The sequence below is a fragment of the Pelobates fuscus genome, chromosome 8 (assembly GCF_036172605.1).
Source record: "Pelobates fuscus isolate aPelFus1 chromosome 8, aPelFus1.pri, whole genome shotgun sequence".
Taxonomy (NCBI): Eukaryota; Metazoa; Chordata; class Amphibia; order Anura; family Pelobatidae; genus Pelobates; species Pelobates fuscus.
This window is the reverse complement of record NC_086324.1, coordinates 98,583,350-98,600,320: the sequence shown is the minus strand read 5'-3', so window position 1 is coordinate 98,600,320 and position 16,971 is coordinate 98,583,350. Positions and strand designations below refer to the sequence as shown.

The following is a 16,971-nucleotide window of genomic DNA, read 5'->3' as shown; positions in this document are numbered from 1 at the left end:
TTTTGACCATAACGAAAGAATTGAAAAAATAAATAAACAAAATGTTATTGCGTGCATCAGTTTAATTTTATGTATTAAATGTATGTAACGTTGTGCTCATAAACCAACGTTTCATTCTAGGAATAAACACAGATTCTTCCTAATCACGACAAGGAAACAGTACACACGACAATGATGATATCTCATCAGGTCTGAAATTCTGCTGTCTAGTTTAAAATATAATGTAATTGGTAACAGTATTAAGAGAACAGAGTTATTAAAAAAATATGGGTTTATACACTAAACCAGAAGCTTAGTTAAAAAAGAAAAGTTGTGATTTTCTCTCCAGGTCTCCACAATTCCTTGTCTAATAAATAAACCCCTTTACTGAGCTAAATCTCTGTCGGGGAGAAGATCATGTACTAGAAAACTAAATGTGCATCAAATTACTACAAAGAGAATCTGTTTGTACAGAGTAGTGTTTCCCAGTCTACGAATATCACTATCAAATAAAACACTGCCTAAGGAAAAGTGGTTACCTTTCTATTTCTTATGAATGCAATAGAAACCATACTGGAGTAATACAGATATTTCTGCACTATAAAAATAATTTCAAAAGGACAAAAACACCTACACTGTAACAGCAGAGCTGAGAAGGAAAGAAGGGTGAATGAGATTACTATATGCAACGAAGAGGCAATGTTTATGAGTAATGGATTTCCTGAAAGGCTGGAACACAGCAGACACTAAACACACAATAGAGAAAATGTAGTATGTTAAAACAGCAGATCTTACGGTCTTACCTTTAGAGCAGCCAATTTTAGATCCACCATTATCCTTTTGGCGAGCTACAGCTACAGCAATACCCACTGGTGGATGCCGAACCTCCACCTCTCCCTGGGGACCCAAACTGTCCCGCCCGAAAGATTTGGCACTATCAGGTCTGTCTGTGTCTCTCTTCACCCCTGGCTGTGGCAGACATTGCTGAGCCTTGGCAGTGTTCATCTGGGATGCATCCAATTTCATATTCCCAAGACCCCCAAATGGGCTTTTCTTACCACTATTCTTCCATGTGGCTGCCTCCTTGGCAAAACTCCCACTGTATTTAATAAGGTTCTGCATGGCAGAGCTCTCACCATGAGCAGGGTTGTGCAGACATTCAGAACTGGTCCTGCAGCTACTTAAAGATCTCGGATGGTTGGTAGAATCCATATACACTTTCTTTGCCTCCTCTTCTGCATGGCTTACCTGGTTATGTTGTGCAGCAAGAACAGCCATTTGAGTGGTGGCAAAGTTGCTCATTTCAAATGGTTTCCACTTTTGCTCAGGCAGCTTTCTCTGCGAATGTTCTGTATGTTGACGCTGAGACTCTGACAAACCATATACTTTGCACGATTCCCTGACACGTTGCCCCCGTTCTCTGTTTTCTGCATCTTTGCTGCTGATAAAGTCCCTGTTTTCTGGAGAAACAAGGCCAGGACGGTTTAAAAAGGAATCAGAAGCAACAGAACGTTTCAGAGAGGTATTAGATCGAATTACTGAGTTTTTCTCCCTTGTACCTTCCATTCTTTTAGCCTCATTGGACATTTCCTGTGGTAAAAGATTCCGAGACAGATCAGTTCTTTCTGTTGATTTTCCTTCCTTGCCTTTCAGATCTCGGGCCTGGGAAGCAATTTGTACAGGTCCAATTCTTTCATCATATGCCTCAACAGAAGGCACAAATGTAGGTGCAATAACCTTATGTTCCCTTCCTGACTCTTTAACTGCTGGAAAGATAGTATAAACGTTGGAATGGACAGGTTGCGAAGGGAATGTGGAAGAAGCAACCATTCTACTACATGACTGCGGAGGGTGTGAGGTGGAACAACTACACAACATGTTCAAATTCCCAGATGAGTTCACCAAAGGTACGTGACCTGAAGGCCTCATGTTTTCATCATGTCTACTAGAGTCTCTGGCACATCTGTCCTGCTCAGAACCTTGAGTTTTAGCCAATGGATCACCTCCAGCATTACAGTTACTCAAAAGAGATGTCTGAAGAGGATTCTTGGATTTTGTTTCTCCACTGCTGGACACACGATTTGGCACAAAGTCAGTATTAACTGTTGAGAGGTATTCCCCTGCCTTAGATACCCTCTGAAGCCCACTCTTTTTCCTCTCTACTTCAACTTTAGTATCCTGGGTAAGATCCACCACACTATGATACTGTGACTCCTCCTTAAGTCGACCATCCTTTTTGGATGATGCCAACAAAATCTCGTTCCGAGTAGTTCTTTCCTTGGAGTCCTTAGCAATCTCTTTTGTGTTCTTATGGGAGTGACTAGAGAGTTCTTTTTCTTGCAGCTGGGAATTCTGTTCTTGGTTACTTGAAGGCCTCAACATAGATGTGTGTAAAGGTGACTGCCCAGCATGGGAAGGTAAATAAAACCCATCTAAGAGAAAGGAAAGGGGGGGAGGGGGAGGAGAGGGATAGTAAATATTAACTATATTTGTCCACAACATGACATGCCCAAACATCAACATAAATTAGATCCATAATTATATTCAGCAATTTAAAATGTTTAAAAAAAACATTTTAAATATACATACAGATAATATATAGCCCTTGTGTTATAATGTTGTCAAACACCAATATTTATATACATATTTAACTTATAGATGAAGTTGCAGAACGGTTTGTCAAAACACACACACACTATATACACTGCCTGGTCAAAAACAGAGTCGCCACCAAAAAGCATAAAGATTGCTCTAGAGTCCAATCTTACATAGTTACATAGCTGAAAAGAGACATGTGTCCATCAAGTTCAGCCTTCCTCACATTTGGTTTTTGCTGTTGATCCAAAAGAAGGCAAAAAAAAACAGTTTGAAGCACTTCCAATTTTGCAACAAGCTAGGAAAAAAAATCCTTCTTGACCCCAGGATGGCAGTCAGATTTATCCTTGGATCAAGCAGCTATTACCCTACATTGAAACATTATATCCTTGAATATTCTGTTTTTGCAAGTATGCATCTAGTTGCGGTTTGAACATCTGTATGGACTCTGATAAAACCACTTCTTCAGGAAGAGAATTCCACATCCTTATTGTTCTTACAGTAAAAAAAAAAATTAAAAAATAAAAACTTTCCTTGCCTTAGACAAAATCTTCTTTCTTCCAGTCTAAAAGCATGACCTTGTGTCCTATGTAAAGTCCGGTTTGTGAAAAGATTTCCACACAAAGGTTTGTATTGGCCCCGGATATATTTGTATAATGTTATCATATCCCCTCTGAGGCAACGTTTTTCTAAACTAAAGAGGTTTACATTTGTTAACCTTTCTTCATATCTGATATATTCCATTCCTTTTATTAATTTTGTAGCCCGCTTCTACACTTTTTCTAGTGCCATAATATCCTTCTTTAGAACAGGTGCCCAAAATTGCACAGCATATTCAAGATGATATTCTCATCCCGAGAATGAATGCCCTTTTTCATGCATGGCAATGCCCTTACTGGCCTTAGCCACTGCTGATTGACATTGCACATTGTTGCACAGTTTGTTGTCTATAACAATTCCCAAGTCCTTTTCGTGTGTTGTTATCCCTAATTCGCTTCCATTAAGAGTATACGTTGATTGTACATTCTTTACATCGAAGTGCATAACTTTGCATTTTTCAACATTAAATTTCATCTACCATTTAAGTGCCCAGTCCCCCAGTCTATCTAAATCCCTCTGCAGCAAAGTAATATCATGCTCACATTGTATTACTTTACAGAGTTTTGTCTCATCTGCAAACACTGAAACATGACTGTCAATGCTTTTTTCAAGATCAAATATAAACATGTTAAATAGAAGGGGTCCCAGAACAGAACACTGAGGGACACCACCAGGGCCGGACTGGGAATTAAAAGCAGCCCTGGAAAAAAAATATTTACCAGCCCCATAATGTGTTGCGCCAGCATAGTGTTCAGATACAGAGTTAGAAAAGATAACTTAAAATCAAAAATTATTACCCCAACGTTAAAAAAAGCACTCATAGGCTTCAAAATAAACAAAAGTGCAGATTTATTTTAAGCAGACGTGCCTTTGCATGTAATCAATGTTTCAGTCCAACTACCTTGACATATTAAGGAAAGCTTGGTAATGGGACTGAAATGGTGAATGTACGTAGGGCACAATTGTAAAAAATGACGTTATCTTGTTTATTTTAAAGTCCTGTGGGTGCGCTCTTTGCTTTAAATATGTTATTGTGCTGGAGTATGCACCTAGCAACAAGACTGGGCCAATATCTGCTCATTACATATGGTACATATTAATGACATTTCTCTGTGTATTATGCATATGTAAATGTACATTAATATATATATATATCACCAATACATACATTAATATACATGTCATATACCAGTGGCGGATCCAGAGCTTGATCCCAGGAGGGGCACTTGTAGATTATTTAAAGAAATAATCCATGCACAATAACCACTACTGCTCTGTGTAGTGGTTATGGTGCCAGGACCCCCTCCCAGAGTAAGTAGTCAAACCGTTTAAGAAAAGTTTGACAACTTACCTGGGGTCTGCTGGGATATGGGGCTGTAGTAGGGTATAGGAACAGTGGGGCAATGTGTGAGGGGTGCAGTGTGTGTGAAAGGTTCAGTGTGTGTCTGGGGCGGGGGGTGTAATGTGTGAATGTGTAGGGTGTGTGGGGCAATGTGTTTATGGGGGCAGTGTGTTAATGTGTATGGTGTGTGTGTGTGGGGCCAGTGTGCGTGTATGGGGGGCAGTGTGTGTGTGTGTGTGTGTGTATGGGGCAATGTGTGAATGTGTATGGTGTGTGTGTGGGGGCAGTGTGTGTATGGGACACAGTGTGTGAATGTGTATGGTGTGTGTGTGTGGGGGGGCAGTGTGTGAATGTGTATGGTGTGTGTGTGTGGGGCTAGAGTTCACTCTCACCACTGCGACCACCAGGAATCCCTGGTGGCCGCAGTGGTGAGAGTGAACTCTAGCCTGTAGCTCCAGGGCTACAATTCACTCTCGCAAGAGCCGGAGCATTGCCGTGTTAACCGCAGCAACGATCTGTGCTCGCGCAAGAAGGACCCAGAGGAGCTGCAGGCTGAACTCCCGGGTCCTCTCTTCGACAGGGGAGAGCCTCGGGGAACAGGGATCCACCAGTAATATATACAGCCCCTATGTGCTATGTATGTCTCTTTATCTCCAGCCCCTCTGTGTGGCATTTTGTCTCCCCCCTTCCCAGTCTCTCTCTTCCCCCTCTGCCTCTTTCTACCCCTCCCCTTCTGTGTCTCTCTCTTTCTCCCCCTTTCCCTGTGTCTCTCTCTCCCTCACATCTCTCTTCCCCTCTGTCTCTTTCTTCTACCTCCACCATCTCTCTATTCCCCCTCTGTCTCTTTCTCCCTCTTTTTCCCTGTGTCTATCCCCCCCTCTGCTTTATTTTCCCCCTCCCCTTGTCTATTCCCTTTCTTCCCCTTCCATTTACTGGGAGAAGTCAGGGGGGCCGGCCGCGTTCCACGCTGGAGCCGCCGGGCTGGGTGACCGCCTCGCCGGTCCGGCGGCACTCCTGTCACTGATGCTGAGGACTGAAGGAGGAGGGAGGAGCATGTCTATCTACCATGCTCCCTCACGGTTCCCACAATTCCCAGCACAGTATACTGTATCAGCATGCTGTGCTGGGAATTGTGGGAACCGCACGGGAGCATGGTAGATGGAGGAGGGAGGAGCATGTCTATCTACCATGCTCCCGTGCGGTTCCCACAATTCCCAGCACAGCATGCTGATACAGTATACTGTGCTGGGAATTGTGGGAACCGCACGGGAGCATGGTAGATAGACATGCTCCTCCCTCCTCCTTCAGCCATCAGCATTAGTGACAGGAGTGCCGCTGGACCAGCGAGGCTGCCACCCGGCCTGGCGGCTCCAGCGTGGAATACGGTATGCCCCCTCAGAGTGTGTGCCACCAGACCGGCCACCCGGTGGCACATACATGCGCAGCACAGCCCCAGATGTCGTGGCCCACCAGGAAATTTCCCGGTATCCAGGTGGGCCAGTCCGGCCCTGGACACCACTTGCCACCTCTGTCCAGCTTGAAAATTTACCATTAATGACAACTCTTTGTACACTATTTTTAAGCCAATGTTATACCCAAGAACAAGATTTCATCTAGACCGATTTCTTTGCGTTTGAACACTAATCTATTGTGTGGAACTGAATCAAATGCCTTGGAAAAATCTAAATAGATCACATCCACTGCAACACCCTGATCTATACTTATATTTGCTTCTTCGTAGGATGCAATTAAGTTAGCTTGACGTGACCTGTGCTTCATAAAAAAAATCTTAATGCTCCCTAGAAAATTGAATCCTTTTTATTTTTTTACCGATTAGCCTCACTGATTAGTGGTTTTCTTAAGGCTACACAGCTGTACAGTCCCAATTCCTTGAGTTCCCTTTTGCATTGTGCATGTGGAAATGCTCTTATATTCACTATTAAACTTACTGTTATTTTTCTACAATTTGATTTCACCAAACATTTAAGTGATTGCTGATCATGATCAATCAGGATTTTTTCCGACCACATTACTTCCTCGAAGACAATGGTTCCAATCTATCTTTCCAGTTTTTAATAATGTGTCGGACAGTTTTTAACCCAAATTCTGCAATCTTCTTAGATGTTTTCTCTGCTTGACAGTAATTTGACCCTTCTCAAACAGACTAACATCTTTTCCACGACCACGGGATGTGTCGTTTGACATGGTTGTTTAAGAAATGAGAAGCTACTCGTTGCATCAGTTGGGGTTAAATAACTTGTTTCCAGCTGAAAGATAATCACCCATGCAGTGACTATCCAATAAGAGGCTCTTTAACTATTTGATTAGTTAACTCCAGGTGGCGATTTTTTTCTTGGCCAGGCAGTGTATATCTCAAATTTATTTTCATGAATCAATTTCGGATCTAAGTTTTTCCGTTCAAAGAGATGGCAATAATATCCAATGTGCTGCTGAATACACTTCCAACAATGCCTACAGGGTTTATATAAGCATTTCAACAGACAATATTGCAAGTACTCTGCTTGCATAACAAATAGTAAAGTGGAACATAATGCTAAACCAATATACAATTTTAAAGTTGCAAAGAAAAATTTAGGATATGCATCATAAATCAGTCTTATTACCTTTCTGGGACTCAAATAGACTGTGCGGCCCCAGCTGTCCAAGGAGAGGGTTTGCAACAGTAGCAGGCTCCAAGTGACTCAAGGGAATGTAGGAAGGATATAGATTGCTGGCCAGGTGAGAAAACCCTGAGGAAAAGAGGAAAAGATTAACAAAATGTATATACTCCCATTTGTAATTAAGGAATAAATTGCCCTGATTTACTACTTAATTAGCTCAATTCCCTCTGATACTTGCTCACCTCTGCCATAATTTGAAAGTCCCAGGTGTTTTTACAAGAGAGATACTGCATACATCAACAAGCACACACAAATGTTTTGGTTTGAAAAGAAAAAAGCTAGACACATGAAAGACCATAAAATGTAATGTAAACCATATGGTAATGTGGGTATAATAGTGCACTTCTCATGAGATGTGGAAGCACATTAGCACCTGCACTGGAAAAATGTGGTGGTAAAAGTTTAATAAAAGCCAATCTGGTCCATTCTGACATTATTCAATAAACCACCAGCAAACTAGAGGAAGAAATATTTACGTTTATCAAGCCATTTATTAGGTAAAAGCTATCAAACTTACCAAATATACATGTAAAACACACAGAGAGAGCATGCTATATAGTTATATACACATTAGATAATTGTGTAGGTGTGTTGTGTGTCTTGATTAAGGGACACTGTAGGCACCCAGACCACTTCAGCTCATCATCACCCATAACCCAAGAGTGGTAATTATTGCAGTTTTTATAAACTGCAATAATTACCTGCTAGGGTTAACTCCTCTTCTTGTGGCTGTCTACCAGACAGCCACAATAGGGACATGAGGCTTCTTAGATGACTTTTGGTCATCTAAATGACACTGGATGTCCTCACACTATGCACGAGGACCTCCAGCATCGCTGGAATCCCCAAATAATGCTTTCCTATGGGGAGATTCTAATGCGAGTGCGCCCATTGTCGACATCCGCTGGTGGGGGAGGAGCGTGGGCAGAAGCTAAGCCAGCACCGAGGGACATCGGCGCTGGACCAGGTAAGTGACTGAAGAGGTTATTAACACCTTCAGTGCTGCAGGAGTGCTTGACAAAGGGGGAAGCTATAGTGCCAGGAAAACGAGACCTTGTATATAAAAAGTTCACCTTTAGAAGTACACATTTCGAGCAGATCAAATGGATCAAAATGCCTCTCTAAAGCTCCGGGAAGTATGTATGTTCAGGTTGACAACAGCATTCTATTAATTTATACTCATGCATAGATTCATGATTGGTTGCATCATGTTAAAAAAAAAAAAAAAAGACAGCAGAAAATTATTTTGTAAAGTAATGTAATCTTATTTAACTTAATTCGATTTTGAATTCCTTAGATAGTGAATGCTTTACTTTTTTTTGGTGACCAAGTGCAGTGCATTTCAAGAAGCTGTGCGGTTTTCCACAATTATTTAGCTTATTAGCAAGACGTCCAGTCTAAGCAGATACTCTTTGGTGCCATGCTGCACCAATCAGCATTTCCTCATAGAGATGAATTGAATCATCTCTCTGCAGATGAAGATGCAGAACGGTAGTGCTGCACCGACCCAGAAAGCAGCTTTAATCACCATCTCAGTGACTGCCATTAGAGATGTTCCTAGGTAGTATTGTAAATACTGCCTTTTTTTTTGAAAAGGCAGTGTTTTCATTAAAATCCCTGCAGGGACGGACTATACTCACCAGAACAACTTCCATACATAATGTGCAACATTCTAAAATAAAAATTTCAATGGAAGCCAAAGGAATCAATGGAGAAATTAATTTCTTCATTATCACAAGAGTGTCCTTTAAAATGATGGGACTATGACTAAAGGCTTCCATGCATTGTGTGTATTTTTTACATCATTTAAACAGAGCTGTAAAACAAACAAGTCCAAAGAAATGTTGGAGTTGCAGTGGCACGAGAGAACGTCTAGGGGCAAAAAGAAAGAGTGCTTAGGCTGCTGTACTGCTGAAACAAAGTAGCAATAAAAATAGTGATTCATAAACTGGCATGGTGTCAAGGCTCATTACCCTTAATGGCAGTGGGTGTTATAGGAGGATTAACTGACCTATTCAGAATTTTTTTTTGTCCCCTTTTTCAAACATTTAACCCAAGCAGCACATACAAATAGTGGATGTACTAAATTTAAAGACCGCTTTAACCCCTTAAGGACCAAACTTCTGGAATAAAAGGGAATCATGACATGTCACACATGTCATGTGTCCTTAAAGGACCACTCTAGGCACCCAGACCACTTCAGCTTAATGAAGTGGTCTGGGTGCCAGGTCCAGCTAGCTTTTACCCTTTTTTTTATAAACATAGCAGTTTCAGAGAAACTGCTATGTTTATACTGAGGGTTAAGCCAGCCTCCAGAGCCTCTAGTGGCTGTCTCATTGACAGCCGCTAGAGGCGCTTGCGTGCTTCTCACTGTGAAAATCACAGTGAGAGCACGCAAGCGTCCATAGGAAAGCATTATGAATGCTTTCCTATGCGACCGGCTGAATGCGAGCGCGGCTCCTGCCGCGCATGCGCATTCAGCCGATGACGTCGCGAGGAAGAAGAGGAGGAGGAGGAAAGCTCCCCGCCCGGCACTGGAGAAAGAGGTAAGTTTAAGCCCTTCCTCCCCCCAGAGCCCGGCGGGAGTGGGTCCCTGAGGGTGGGGGCACCCTCAGGGCACTCTAGTGCCAGGAAAACGAGTATGTTTTCCTGGCACTAGAGTGGTCCTTTAAGGGGTTAATATCATACACATGAAGCCCAGGTCAATAAACAAAATTTGTGGGCTTGCAATGCCAAATGGCAGCATAAATGACATCCACATAAGTATAGAACTGCATACTTCCCAAAATTTCAAATGGACAAAGGACACTAATTTGGGGGTGAGGTTGGGAGTATAGCCAGGGGAGTGGCTTTTCAGAGAAATTTTAAGTGACGATAACACTTTATACAACTAAAATGTAATTTAGAACAAGAACAATGTGTCATATTTATACTGACTGATTTCTAAACACATTTACTATTCTTTATATAAATATTAATGTGCATATTATTGCTGTGGTGCTTGCTTATACACTTAAAAACCAATGGAGCCCTTTGAAAAGAGGAACATTTGAAGAGAAAAGAACAGGAGGGATTTGGGCCTAAAATAGCCCCTCCTAACTAGGGACACTTGGGATTCGGGAAGTACAGCATTCAGTGTTCAAGCAAATAAATAATTGTGTACACAAGAGAAAAGCCTTACAGTCGTCGACTGATTAAACATCTATTTCCAGAGTAAATTAATATATTCACTAGTGATTTCAGTGCCACAGACTGGGAATAAAAGTTTTTTTCTGACATGCAAGTAATACATGCAGCATTTTTAAAGGAATGTTCTCTTCACTGCTGCAGAGATAATGAGAGACCTGAATTTTTTTTTTATTAGAAAATAAATAAAATAAACATTTCATAATCTTGTACTCGGGAAAAACTGGGCCGCCTACCTGAGGCCATGACATGGGCTTGTCAAACTTACTGTTATGAATTAAGTATGTACATTATAACTTTACATACTATATATACTCGAGTATAAGCAGACTTTTTCAGCACATTTTTTGTGCTGAAAAAAACCCCTCAACTTATACTCAAGTGAGTGCTTCTTGAGGGGGGCGCTAGATTTAGGTGACCAGCAGGAGGGAAGCGCACAGCTTCCCTTCAGTCCCCCGCCGGCCGGGTACAGGAAACAGAAGTTCCTGTACTGCGGTCCACACCGCCCGGCCACGTTACATAGGTAGGACCAATGAGGGGGAAAGGATCACTAAGGAGGTGAGGGGGAAAGGACCACTAAGGAGGTGGGGGGGGAGAAGGACCACTGAAGAGGTGGGGGAGAAGGGGGAAAGGGCCACTAAGGAGGTGAGGGGGAAAGGACCACTGAAGAGGTGGGTGAGAAGGGGGAAAGGACAACTGAGGAGGTGGGGGAGAAGGGGGAAAGGACCACTGAAGAGGTGGGGGAGAAGGGGAAAAGGACCACTAAGGAAGTGGGGGGGGGAGAAGGACCACTGAGGAGGTGGGGGAGAAGGGGGAAAGGACCACTGAGGAGGTGAGGGGGAAAGGACCACTGAAGAGGTGGGGGAGAAGGGGGAAAGGGCCACTAAGGAGGTGAGGGGGAAAGGACCACTGAAGAGGTGGGGGAGAAGGGGCAAAGGACCACTGAGGAGGTGGGGGAGAAGGGGAAAAGGACCACTAAGGAAGTGGGGGGAGGAGGAGAAAAGGACCACTAAGGAAGTGGGGGGAGGAGGAAAGGACCACTAAGGAAGTGGGGGGAGGAGGAAAGGACCACTAAGGAAGTGGGGGGAGGAGGAAAGGACCACTAAGGAAGTGGGGGGAGGAGGAAAGGACCACTAAGGAAGTGGGGGAGGAGGAAAGGACCACTAAGGAAGTGGGGGGAGGAGGAAAGGACCACTAAGGAAGTGGGGGGAGGAGGAAAGGACCACTAAGGAAGTGGGGGGAGGAGGAAAGGACCACTAAGGAAGTGGGGGGGAGAAGGAGGAAAGGACCACTGAGGAAGTGGGGGTGAGAGAAAAAAATTCTGTATGTAATTTTCTGTAATTCTGTCTGTAATGCAAAATTCTGTAATGTGACTGTAACTCCCATTAGTCATGGGATATTCTGAAGCTTTTTCATTGCATTTTGATACCAGCAGCTGCTGCATTTCCCACCCTAGGCTTATACTCAAGTCAATATGTTTTCCCAGTTTTTTTTTAGGTAAAATTAGGTGCCTTGGCTTATATTCAGGTCGGCTTATACTCGAGCATATACGGTATACATTTGCTGTAGTTAATTGTGTACATTGTTCGGATTTGTTTCTCTTAGCTTTGCACAATCATTGTCAACTTTCAGATTCATCACGTGAAATGTCTCAACAAGTTTAAAGAGGTTTTATTAGAAGTCTCAAAGCTTTTAAAAATAGTTTCAAGACTGAATAGCTCACATTCACAGAAAACTAAAGTTTGCTCCATGTCAAGGAACGTGAAATCAAAATAAAAATGTTTTCATCAAAAACTGTATGGTTTTATTTTTTAAGAAAATTTTTCATAAAATTCTAAAATAAAATCAGATCAGCAATGGTAACCAAGAGTACCCCGAATGTGGAGGACAAGACAAATGTCTTGATTCAATGGTTAAATTCTCCTTTAGTGGCTGTCTTCTTGACAGCCACTAGAGGCATTTTCACTGCAATGACGAAGTTTCCCTTGCTCATGCGACATACAATGTCCATGAGGATGTTGCATATTATCAAAAGCAGCTCATAGGGAAACACTGGATTTGAGAAGTATTTCACCCTATGAGCAGTGGTGTATCCTGGTTTTGTGCTGCCCTAGGCAGGACAAAACTCAGGCGCCCCCCTCACCCCCACCCCCCCCCCCCACGCCACCCCCACCCAGCCCTTCCCCCGCCTTCTAAATACACACACACTGACAGATACGCATCCATTAGCTAACTGTTAGCTAATGGATGCGTATCTGTCAGTGTGTGTGTGTGTGTATGAGTGTGTCTGTGTGTGAGTGTGTCTGTTAGTGAGTGTGAGTGTGTCTGTTAGTGAGTGTGCCTGTTAGTGTGTGTGTCTGTTAGTGTGTGTATGTCAGTGTGTGTGAGTGTCTGTTAGTGAGTGTGTGAGTGTGTCTGTTAGCTGCTAACAGACACACACTCACTAACAGACACACTCACACACACTGACATACACACACTAACAGACACACACAGTCAGACACACACACTCTCACACACACACACACACACTCTAACAGACAAACAGACACACTCACACTCACTAACAGACACACACTAACAGACACACTAACAGACACACTCACACACACTAACAGACACACACAGTCAGACACACTCACACACACTCACTAACAGACACACACACACTAACAGACACACACACACACTAACAGACACACTCACTAACAGACACACACAGTCAGACACACACACACACTAACAGACACACACACACACACTAACAGACACACTCACTAACAGACACACACTAACAGACACACACTAACAGACACACACTAACAGACACACACTAACAGACACACACTAACAGACACACTCACTCACATTAACTCATTTTTTTTTAATTTACCCCCCCAGCCTCCTTACCTTTGGGAATGCTGGGGGGGTTCTCCCTCTCCCTGGGGTCTAGTGGGGCTGCCGGTCGGGCTGCTGGGCTGGTTGCTGGGCGGGCTGCTGGCGAGGGAGCACTTCCTCCGAGCTGTCTGCTCAGCTCCCTCGCGCGCCGCAGAGTGAGGCTGGGAGGCGGAGCCGGAATATGACGTCATATTCCGGCTCCCAGCCTCACTCTGCGGCGCGCGAGGGAGCTGAGCAGACAGCTCAGAGGAAGTGCTCCCTCGCCAGCCGCCCGCCCGCCTGCCCAGCAACCAGCCCAGCAGCCACCAGCCCAGGATGTCTGTTAGCCGCAAGGCTAACAAGGCATTTGCCCTGGGCGTTTGGGGGCGGCTTTTTTTGCCGCCCCCTGGAAAATGCCGCCCAAGGCAAATGCCTTGTTTGCCTCGCGGCAAATACGCCCCTGCCTATGAGAAGTATTTCATTAGATGTGTGCAGCAAGCACCACATCCATGCATCACGTCTCCAATGCACCTGCATGAGGAGAATTGGATTGGACGATCGTTGCAGCGGGAAGCATCAATGAGTAAAGTTCTCAGGAGGAGGAACAGGCGGCAGCACAGAGCAAGTCTCTGCATTGAAAAAAAAAAAGGTACCTACCAATTTATTTCTCCATTTTTTTACATGTCAAAAAGAGGAGAGGGGGGACTGAACATAAATAAGGGCTAGGACAGTATAACATTAGGAATGCGTGTTTGTATTCCTAAAGGTGTAGTGTTCCTTTAAAAAAGGCCTAATTGTTCAATAAAACAAATTTTATCACATGGCTTTTGTAAAAAAAAATGGTGTTAAAATATGCTTATTTCACAGCTCACTCTTTTCTCAAATGAATAGCTTCCTGTACTATTTAAGATTAGTGATGTCGCGAACATAAAATTTTCCGTTCGCAAACGGCGAACTTCCGCAAATGTTCGCGAACGGGCGAACCCGGCGAACAGCCATAGACTTCAATAGGCAGGCGAATTTTAAAACCCACAGGGACTCTTTCTGGTCACAATAGTGATGTAAAAGTTATTTCAAGGGGCTTAACACCTGGACTGTGGCATGCCAGAAGGGGATCCATGGCAAAACTCCCATGGAAAATTACATCGTTGATGCAGAATCTGGTTTTAATCCATAAAGGGCATAAATCACCTAACATTCCTAAATTGTTTGGAATAACGTGCTTTAAAACATCAGGTATGATGTTGTATCGATCAGGTAGTGTAAGGGTTACGCCTGCTTCACAGTGACAGACCAAACTCCCGGTTTAACGCAGCGCAAACAACCGCAAACAGTCCATTTGCACAACCGCAAACTCCCCTTTCGCACAAGGTTGGATACCAAGCTAGCCACATCCCGTTCCTTGTCCTCACTGATGTCATTGAAGGTCTCTTCCTCCACCTAGCCACGTACAAAACCAAGGGTCCCCGAAAGGTGACAATAAGCCCCCTGTATTTTTTTTTAAATGTACACTATTCTTACACTAGATATGAGTTGCACTGGTGTGACACTGTGCCCTGGCAGGCCCTGAAACGCACACGTGTGAAGGAAACTGACTGCTATTATATTACAGTCAAAAAAGTTTTTTTGTTTTTTTTTTAAATGCAAGCTATTGTGCCCCCAAAACGTTTGTGTGTGGGGGTGCTGGAATGACGTGGGCCAATGGGAGCCTGAATCAACTTTTGGTTCCCACTGCCCCTTTAAGAGCGAGCTTGTGACTCGAGCCGTGCTCCTTGTGCCAGGCGGGCCACGTGACCGATCACTGCGGTCAGTGCACGCGGCCAAGTCAGAAGAGGAGATCAAGCCGCATGCGGCTCGTGTGGAGGCAGGAGTGATCCAGCCACGCGCGGCTCAAGCTTAGGAGCCAGGTCGGTCACAGGATAAGGTAAATACAGCCACAACCACTTATCCCAATCACACACCTTTCCTAACGTCCTATCGCATTAAAAAGCATAATACCGCGTATTTAATAAAACAGATACACCCCCTACTTCATCCAGGTTACCGATCTATGGTTCGATATTCTGAGCCCTCTCTGATTTACTGTACACGACTATTCAATATTCCCACAAATTTTATATAGCATTTTATGTTTGTTTGAGACCACCTTAAAAATATTGGATATCGCTAAAAATCATGATCACTATATACTTTCTCTACAAACCTCTAAAACGAACCAAACTACTCATCCATCCGCTATACCACTTTATCCCACCTAGAACTAGTGCCCAGTTAAAATACTTGACTCTTACTTACCCACACTCAGTCATGCCACACACATTTCACCACTACTCTCACTGAATCCCTCTGACTACGGCTAAATTCATCTTCTACATCAGAACACTAGTCCTAAGATTGGGTTGTATCCATGTCTTGGGTCTTTCATTTAGAATAGGGGCAGCTTCGGTCTCCTTCAACACTGACACTCCAGTGCATATTATTAAAAGATTGGGCAGATGGAAATCCTCAGTCTACAACCAATATATTCCTCATCCCGAGAAAGAAATGAGGAAAGCTTTTAAAAGTTTGGCTTTGTAAATTTGATGCTATAAGTGTGTTTTTCTTTAATACCTTTTCACCCTCTTTGCATGAACCCGATTTACATATATTACTAATATGTTTCTGAACATACCGTATATACTCGAGTATAAGCCGACGACACATTTTTTGTGCTGAAAAAGCCCCACTCGGCTTATACTTGAGTCAAGGTCTGTATTATGGCAACTTACATTGTATTTGTAATGAGTTGGGGGCCGGAGCGAGCTGTTACTTACCTTTACAGCAGCTCCGTTCAGCTCTGTTCACCTCCCCCGTTCAGCTCCCTGTGTAAATCTCGCGAGACCGTGCAGCACACAGACCGCGAGATTTACACAGGGAGCTGAACGGGGGATGTGAACGGAGATGACCAGAGCTGCTGTAAAGGTAAGTAACATGTCGCTCCCGGCCCCCCCCTGCATAGTACCCACCACTGGACCACCAGGAATTTACATAGCCCCCCTCCCTAGCCAGGCAACAAGCAGGGAGGGAGGACATAAAAATAAAATTAAACATAAATATTAAAAATTAAAATAAAAAAAATATTAAAATAATAAAAATAAAAAAAATATTAAAATAATAAATAATGCCCTCCCCCCACCCAGTTTATGTATATCACACACTCTGCATTCATACAAACACACTCTGCATTATATACACACTGCATTTATTATATACACACACTGCATTTATTATATACACACACTGCATTCATTATATACACACACACTCTGCATCATATACACACACTGCATTATATACACACTGCATTCACACAAACACACACGTTCTGCATTCATTATATACACACACTGTAAATAAATATTAAATTAATATAATTTTATTGTGATCTAATTTTATTTAGAAATTTACCAGTAGCTGCTGCATTTCCCACCCTAGTCTTATACTCAAGTCAATAAGTTTTCACTGTTTTTGGTGATAAAATTAGGTGCCTCGGCTTATATTCGGGTCGACTTATACTCGAGTATATACGGTATATATTATATTATTCACTCACTCACTCTCTGGGCCGGCCTAAGACATTGTGCTGCCTAGGTCCAACGATAAATGACTATGGGGGATAATGTATAATAAACACAGGTTACTGGCTATGGGCGGGATAATGTATAATAAACA

The 16,971-nt window shown here is 43.2% G+C and overlaps 1 protein-coding gene across 4 annotated transcripts in view; it reads right to left on the bottom strand.

Moving 5' to 3' along the window:
- The window catches only part of TNRC18 (trinucleotide repeat containing 18), a 170,979-nt gene that overhangs the window by 119,260 nt on the left and 34,748 nt on the right, over positions 1–16,971 (bottom strand). For all 4 annotated transcript variants that reach the window (XM_063430182.1, XM_063430185.1, XM_063430184.1 and 1 more), the window contains exons 3-4: positions 7,141–7,266; positions 783–2,411 (exon numbers count right to left, since the gene is read on the bottom strand). In XM_063430182.1, the coding sequence (XP_063286252.1) occupies positions 783–2,411; positions 7,141–7,266 (1,755 nt within the window). The remainder of the gene's footprint in view (positions 1–782; positions 2,412–7,140; positions 7,267–16,971) is intronic.